This window comes from Myotis brandtii, unplaced genomic scaffold (genome assembly GCF_000412655.1).
Source record: "Myotis brandtii unplaced genomic scaffold, ASM41265v1 scaffold182, whole genome shotgun sequence".
Lineage (NCBI taxonomy): Eukaryota > Metazoa > Chordata > Mammalia > Chiroptera > Vespertilionidae > Myotis > Myotis brandtii.
In genome coordinates this window covers 2,500,924-2,509,723 of record NW_005356751.1, presented here as the reverse complement: position 1 = coordinate 2,509,723, position 8,800 = coordinate 2,500,924, and the positions used below count along the sequence as shown (strand labels likewise).

The window sequence follows — 8,800 nt, the reverse complement described above, 5'->3', positions numbered from 1 at the left end:
GAATTGTTAGGGATATTACACTCAAATGGTGAGCCATAGGTATTAATATGTAATTTTATACAAAATACTAAGCCTGAACATCAACAGAACCAAACTTCAGAGATCAGAAATACCATAGTGAAACAGTGTTACTGTACAAATTTAAGCTATACCTTCAAGGAAATAGCAGACCACTGAAAACTGTGGATGCCAGTTTTTGTATCCTTTTAATGACTAGTTCTATATGTTATGTTTCCCTATACTGGGAAAAATATTATAATACAAAACATAGCAATTTGAAGCAATTCAGGTTCTCAAGTTTAAAAAAGGAATGGTATTTTTTAAAAAACTTATGCTATAAAAATATTCTCAGATTATATTTTTTTAACTTCTGCAGTTTCTGGAATTTCATTATGGAACTTCCTTCTTGCATGATCTTTACCAAATTTCTATGGAGCATAAAATTTTCATAATTCTTTTCAGTAAAATCTGTTCAGGAACTCACTTGGGCAGAAATACTTTTACCTATCATTAGAGTTGAAAAGAAATAGATTTCAGTAAGAAAAATACAGGGATGGATCAAGACTTTTTTTAGAAAAATATACTGTATATAATACATTTTGAAAGTTATACAGACCATATCCTTTTATTTAATGTAAAGGTACAACTTTAACATAGTTAAAAGCAAATGTATTTTAATTACTTATGACATAATCGACAGTACCAGCTCTTAAAAATATGTATTTGCAAGCATATCATTGAAGATTCTTTCAGATTGTCAGTTCAAAAAAGCAAAACTCTTTTGCAGAAAATCAATTGAAACATTATGGCAGGTCCACATAATATTACTGTTGGATAATCTGTTCACCAGCAGCCACAGGGCTTTCTTCATTTGGTGCATAGTCCGGCTGGTCCATCATCTAGGCATAAAGATGTGAGAAAATACAAATTTTCAACTTGCACTCAATATTGTCCAATTTGGCAAAAGGATTCCCAATTTTTTTTTAAAGAAAGTTTTTTCTCTTTATTTTTAATTGATTTCTTTTAGGAGAAGGAGAGCTAGAGGTAGAGCTAGAGAGAGAGAAATATTGTTCGGTTGCCACTGAACCCGAAACCTGGTTATGTGTCCTGACTGGGTATTGAAACTGACACCTTCTGGTGTACAGGAGGACACTCCAACCAACTGAGTCACCGACAGGGCGGATTCCCAATTTTTAAAAATGACTCAGAATGCTCTATGGAACTGAGTACTCCTCTTGGAGCAATGTACTGGTTCAACATCCACGCTCCTAAGATATGGTCAAAGTGACAATGAAGCCTCCTTCCACAAGCCTAATCATTGGACTCAGGGCCAATGTGATAAATGCTTTCTCTGGATCTTCTACTATTTCCATTTCCCTATGTGGATACTGCCCTACACGGCAGTAGGAGCTCCACCACAAAAGGGAGATATTCCTGATGCTTTTCCAGGACACAACTGCAGGTAGTGCCCACTCCTAGAAGTGGCAAAACTACAAGTGGCCCCACAACTCACTGTGAGACTACCTGCTGGTTTGGGGACAATGTAACCTGGATGACACCTTGAATTGACCTTAAGATAATTTAAAAATGATAGGTGAGCCCTGGCCAGTGTGGCTCAGTTGGTTGGACATTGTCCCATGCACCAAAAGGTTGCCAGTATGACACTGGGTCTGGGCACATGCCCAGGTTGTGGGCTTGATCCCCGGTGGGGTTGTGCAGGAGACAATCGATCGATGATCAAAGTTCCACTCTCACAACAATGTTTATCTCTCTCTCTCCCCCTCTCCCTTCCTCTCTCTCTCTCTGTCTCTAAAAACAAATTAAAAAAAAATACAGTATTTTTTAAAATGATATGTGAAATTTTAGAAACACTGTATGACAAAAATTTTCTACTAAAAGCAAATAACTTGAAGGTCAAATGATACCAGAAAACAAAATCAAGAATACATTTGCTATAGACTAATTTTAGAGGAATTATCAGTTAAACTTTTCTCAAATGATCACTTCAGCTCTGCCTATATTCCCATGAAAATCTTTCTATATTTGGGAATGAAGGAAGAAAGTGTTTAAATGTTTTTTGTGTTTTTACTCAGTTCTTCAGATAAAATTACTTTAAAATGGAAAAAAATAATGTCTTTGTGAATATTGTCAAAGATTTTTAGGTAAATGATTAAATTTCAGTATTGGGATATACTTTTTTGCCTTCTCTTTTATCAAGAAATAGAAAATACCAGCAAGATAGTGTTCCTATTTTTGTAAACTGATTCCAAAAACTTTAGTGTTTTTTTGGAAGAGGAGGTAAAGGGAGGAATAATTCCCAAATGGAGTCTCAGGACTTGCCAGGCAAGAATAAGCCAGAACTAAGGCATTTAACTGACAACTATCTCAAGTAATGGAGACAGCTTATACAGCCCACACCTGCCGATAATCTCTGAGCCATCTCAAGTCCCCAAACTATCAGTTTTGAGGTCCTCTATTTGCCAAACACAACCCCCAGATGAATGTAGTTACATGTTTGCAGCCCTTCGAGGGGGGAAAAAAAGCCAAATCAAAACAGGTAGCATATTTATTAAAAGCATTTCACTTCATGAAACATAAGGTGAAGTTGTTGAAGAGTTGATTTTAGTCATAATTTAAATGAAGGAGGGGAAGGAGAAGCATGTAAGATATATTTAGCCCCTCTTCCTTCTAAAAATGTAGAAGCTCTGGGTGTAAGATGTTGGAGCTGTGGGGGGAAAGAGAACGGAAGCAGCCTCAGTAGAATGGATGGGCAGAGACCCCAAGACCTGCTGACTCTGGCAACTGTAACCTAATGAAATAATAGCCTTACATACCCTAAGTTATAACATGCTTCTTTTCCCCCTAATTGGCACTTTAATCCCTAAATATAGAAATATATTACTTTTAAAGAAACACTTTCAAAAATCAACTTATTCAGAAGTAAATATCACTATTCTGTATTTACTTTTCTTTACTGACTTCTCAATAAGAAAATATTATGCTAAGCTAAATAAAACAATCAGAGAAAGATAAGTATCACATGACCTCACTCATATGTGGAATCTAATGAAAAAAATAAACTGATGGACAAAACAGATCCAGAGACATAGAAGCATGGAACAGACTGATGAATCTCAGAGGGAAGTCAGAGGGTGCGGGTAGGAGAGTGGGGAGAGATTAACTGGAAAACTTAAACGCATGGACACAGACAATAGCGTAGTGAAGGCCTGGGAGGGGTGGGTGCCAGGTGGAGAGGGTCAATGGGGAAAAAAAGGGGGACACCTGTAATACTTTCAACAATAAAGATAAATTTTTTAAAAATCTCTATATATGTATATATAAAACAAAAACAATATAGAAACATCGTTTACTGATAGCTCTGCTTATTTATTTAAAAATATTTTTTTATTGATTTCAGAGAGGAGGGAGAGAGAGATAGAAAGAAACATCAATGATGAGAGAGAATCATAAATCAGCTGCCTACTGTATGCCCACCCTCACTGGGGATCGAGCCCACAACTCAGGCATGTGCCAACTGGAATCCTGATTCATAAGTCGATGCTCAAACACTGAGCCACGCTGGCCGGGCTAGCTCTGCTTATTTATAGATGATCCAGGCTCCAGAAACAGTCTAATAAAACAATCATTAAAGTGGGGTAACTGGAGAGTTGTTGACACTAAAGCGAAGTTGTTCTAAGTAGCTCTACTCTCACTTGTCAGTCACAGCTTGTGGCTTCTAAAAATAATTAGAAGCACTAGTGATATTTAACAGAGAGAATCCCATTGTTTGCTGATTATCAACAAACTGAAAACTTACTTCCCACCCACAGTAAAATTGCCCATTGGAGGTGGTTGCAGAAATCTAACTCCAGCCCTGGCCCGTGTGGTCAGCAGTTAGAGTGTGGGCCCATGCACCGAAGGGTCTCAGGGTCGATTCATAGTCAAGGGCATGTACCTGGGTTACAGTTTCGATCCCTGGCAGTCATGGCTCATGTGGGAGGCAACCAATCAAAGTGTCTCTTTCATATTGATGTTTCTCTCCCCCTCCCTCCCTCTTTCCCACACTCTCTAAAAATCAATAGAAAACATATCCTCAGGTGAGGATTAACACAAAAACGAAAAAAATCTAACTGCAATGATTTAAGAATAGAAATAAACAAAAATACCCTAAAATGATGGTTTCTCTCAATAGTTTTATGTGCCAAAGTAAGTATGCCACTGCTGATTTCTCTCCAGAGAAATGAACCTTTATTTACACTAATTAGATCTTAGACTGAGTATAACTAAATGTATGAAACCAAATACTGTACTCTTGAAGCATTCTAGAAAAAAATTTCATAGAAGATAGTGATAAATAGCTTTGAGCTATAGAGAATACAATTAAGATTTCCAAATTAGTATTATTTTAGAGATATCCTATAGAAATGTTACTATTTTTTATTGATCTTAGAGAGAGAGGAAGGGACAAGGAGGGAGGGTGAGAGAAAGACAGAGAGAGAGAAGCATCGATGTGAGAAACATTCCCTCAATTGGCTGCCTCCTGCATATATCCTGACCTAGCATCAAGTCTACAACCTGGACATGTGCCCTGACCGGGAATTGAACTGGCGACCCTTTGGTGCACAGGATGATGCACCAAATCAATCGAGCCATGCCATCTAGGGCAGAAATGTTACTTCTTTTGATCAGAGAAACTCATGGAAAGGGCTGAGAGACTCCAAGTAAAATACTAAAGTATTTCTATGAAGTCTCTGAAGTTTCAACAAATGAGGTATACTTTGCCCTTTGAAAACAACATAAACTTTTGGCACTTGGGGAGGGTGCTGGAAGAGGGGATAGGGGACATCAATGTTGATGGATGAGACTTGACTTAGGCTGATGAACACACAATACACTGTACAGATGATGAGTTATAGAATTGTGTACCTAAAACCTGTATAATTTTGTTAACCAGTGTCACCCCAATAAATTTAATAAAAATAAAAATAAACTTCTGACACTTGCAAAAAATGATTATATATAAAGATTGTAGACATGTAAGTCTAGTTTAATGTTTTAAAAGTGTTTCACTATTATAATACCTCATAACAATTTTGGTAATTTTATGAGGTCTGCTAAAACACAATCAGGAATCTTGTACACACACAGAAATGAGTAAAGGTCATTGGATTAAAGACTGAACATTATAGCTGTTTTGCATGAAGAATTTCAATAACACTAACTGAGAATGTACAGTGTATAAAATACTGTTGTCAGCACCGGAGGCTCTTAACACCTAGGAGCTAATACCTTAATGAGGGAGGCATACATAAATATCTGCACTGCAAGGCCTGATGTTAGTAAGTATTTAAAGTACAATTAAAAAATTATGAGGAAAAGTGACTTAATTTCAATTGGAGAACCCTTAGATATATGCTTAGAGAAAGGAGATTTTGAGTTGGGAGTTACATAGGGATATTCTGGAAACAGACTGGCAATGCTGTAACAACAATGAAAGTTAGGAGAGGAGGGAAAGGAGCATTATACTGTTAGCCTAAGAGACGAGCCAGTAAAGGCCTGAGGATGGTCTTCAGCGCTGGCCCTCAGGCCTATCTTATACTAGGTCCACACCTAGTCTCCTCCCTGTTTCATCAGGCTTACTGAGGTTCCCTGCCTACTTTCCTAGGGTCTGCCTAATTTTATCTGATTTCAACAACCAGCTGCCTCACCAAGTCTTGGGCTAACTCACCACCATGGATCACACATTCTCTTACCTGCCTGTAGACCCAACATCATTTTACAGATGAAGAGACAGTTTTAAGAGATTGAGTAATTTGCCAAAACTGATGCCAAAGCCTATAATATACTGTCTATATGTAACCTATACCCCTAGACCCTGGGACCACAAATGACAACATTCAAGCTAAATTAAATTTGACTTTAAAGGTTAGAAAAAACAATGAGATTTTCTTTTTTCAAAAACCTTAACCAGGGAATAATTTTGTGAAGTCATTAATTTTTGTAAGTTTCAAAAAAAAAAATGCTAGTTTTCTAGAAAAATAGATTTTCTCTTGGCAGCAATTTATAATATTCTGCAACCAGCTTGATTAAAATTTCAGCAAATATCATTCTTCATATTTAAAAATCTACTGCACAGTAGGAAAACGACAGCATTTGACAGGTTTATTCCCTCTAAGATTGTGATGGCTATTAAATCCTTTTACAAATAAGTTAAAGGAACCAGATTTAACAAAGACCCAAAGTTTTAATACCCAAACCAGGAAAATGTAAATCTAGTAACTGAACTAAAAAAATGACAGCCAAACCAACAAATGAACCAAAACAACAACAAAAAACCCAATTATGCCCTAACCAGTTTGGCTCAGTGGATAGAGCGTCGGCCTGCGGACTGAAAGGTCCCAGGTTCGATTCCGGGCAAGGGCATGTACCTTGATTGTGTGCACATCCCCAGTAGGAGGTGTGCAGGAGGCAGCTGATCGACGTTTCTCTCTCATTGATGTTTCTAACTCTCTATCCCTCTCCCTTCCTCTCTGTAAAAAATCAATAAAATATATTTTTAAAAAAACCAAACCAAAACAAAAAACCCCCAATTTTTATAAGTAATAATAGCAAATACATTTGTCATGCTTATGTTGTGCCAGGCACTACTCTAAGCATTTTGCATAAATTACAACAATCCTCTTAAATAGGATGATTATTATCCCATTTTACATTGGAGGAAACTGAGACACTAAGAAGCTAAGTAACTTGCCTAAAGTCACATGGCTAATAATTAACAAAATCAGAGTTACAATGTAGTCAGTCTGGCAGCAGACTCCACACTTTTTATTATCACGTTATTTTATATTCTGAATATCTTTACTTAATAAAATCATGACACCACACTATAAAAGTGAAAAGTGTATAACCAAAGTTGTTTTATCTTTTCAGACACTTTAAAATGGATTTTCCTACAATTAATTGTCTGATTTAGCTACTATGTCATATGGTCAAAGCCCTGGAGTCTGCCCTTTTGGGCAGTTTACTACGGCCTTGTGTTCAGCTGCAATGATCTTTCTTTCCCTTTTTATGTAGCTGCTGTGAAGCAGAATAATAATGTTTTTCAAGATCATAATCTTTAAGAGTGAAACTCAGAAGGTCCAGGGCAGAACATCTGTTCAAAGGGAATATAAATGCATCCATTGGTTGAATTCCTTCCTTACCTACCATCATTCCCTTTCCCTTCAATAAACATCATGGAGGAGAGGAACCAAGATGGCAGCATAGGTACATGCTTGTACTTGCCGCCTCGCACAACCACATCAAAACTACAACTAAAAGACAAAATGGATATCATCCAGAACCACGGGAAGGCTGGCTGAGTGGAAATTCTACAACTAGAAGGAAAGAGAAAAGCGCATTGAAACTGGAAGGAGGTGCAGAGGTGCAGAGGTGCGAAGTGCGGAGGTACTACGGAGGCACGCGAGGAAACGGTCTGGCAACTGGGTACGCTGTTGTTTTTTTCAATCGGGAGAGAGATACAAGCTCCCAATTGCTCTGAACTCCAGTTCCGGCCGAGACTCTGGGGATCCAGACTCATACAGGGAGAAACTGGACTGTCAGGCATCGGGCCGGAATGCGAGGGCAGCTTTCTCGCAGAGTTGTTTGCAGCAATCATTGTTCCTGCACGGGGCCGCGGGACACAGAGACCCCGGGACCACTCCGAGGCATAGCAGACTAGCAGCCATTGTGGTTTGCTCCGCCCTGATGATTCCCTGAGACCCCGCCCCACCCAATTTACAACCCCAGCCAAGCTGTGCGCAGAGGCTTTTGCATATGAATGGCCTGTTCTTTTGCAATCTAAAACCTAACAAACTGCAGCTGGGTCAAAGAGTACCAAAGCTTCCAAAAGAAGGCCTAGACCAGTGATGGCGAACCTATGACACGCGTGTCAGAGGTGACACACGAACTCATTTTTTTGGTTGATTTTTCTTCGTTAAATGGCATTTAAATATATAAAATAAATATCAAAAATATGTCTTTGTTTTACTATGGTTGCAAATATCAAAAAATTTCTATATGTGACACGGCACCAGAGTTGAGTTAGGGTTTTTCAAAATGCTGACACGCCGAGCTCAAAAGGTTCGCCATCACTGGCCTAGACAGCAGCCTGCACTACTTCACAGCTGGGCCTCATCTGGGCACTTCCAAACCCCAAACAAAGAGTAGGAATCTGCAGATCTCTCTGTAGCTCCTGCTGGATGTCCTCAGGCAGTGGCTGACTTTGCACCTCCTTGGAGATGCAAGAGCCAGTGTACCCAGTGGTCAGAGTGAGACCATACCAGAGTACAACTCTTCACATCCATAAGCGACACACTCAAGGGGCAGACTCAGTGAGCACCAAAGCCCCACTGAAGGAAGACTTGCCCCATAAGGGTGTATCCAGCACAACAGTTCTCCCATTGTAGACACAACTGGTATTCACAGCCAATTGTCCTGGCGGTCAATTCCTCCCAGTGATACCAACAGTAATCAAGACTTAACTGCAACAAGACTGTGCACACAACCCATAAAGGGGTGCACCAAGAATGTCAACCTCAGGTAATTATAGGACACCTAGCACACAAAGCCACTCTATCAACACAGGGAAGCAGCCAAAATGCGGAGACAAAGAAACATCTCACAAATGAAAAAAATGGAGGAAAGCAAACTACTGGATATAGAGTTCAAAACCATGGTTATAAGGTTACTCAAGAATCTTCTAGAAACCTCCGAGAAATTTAGTGAGACCCTCAAGGATATGAAAAAGGACCAATTAGAA

General features: G+C 38.8%; 1 protein-coding gene across 3 annotated transcripts in view; it reads right to left on the bottom strand.

The window, feature by feature from the left end:
• Positions 1 to 325: 325 nt before the first annotated feature.
• Positions 326 to 8,800, bottom strand: part of SPPL2A (signal peptide peptidase like 2A) — a 54,040-nt gene continuing 45,565 nt past the window's right edge. For all 3 annotated transcript variants that reach the window (XM_005863940.2, XM_005863942.2, XM_014537799.1), the window contains one exon: positions 326 to 899. In XM_005863940.2, the coding sequence (XP_005864002.1) occupies positions 825 to 899 (75 nt within the window). In that variant the 3' untranslated portion in view covers positions 326 to 824. The remainder of the gene's footprint in view (positions 900 to 8,800) is intronic.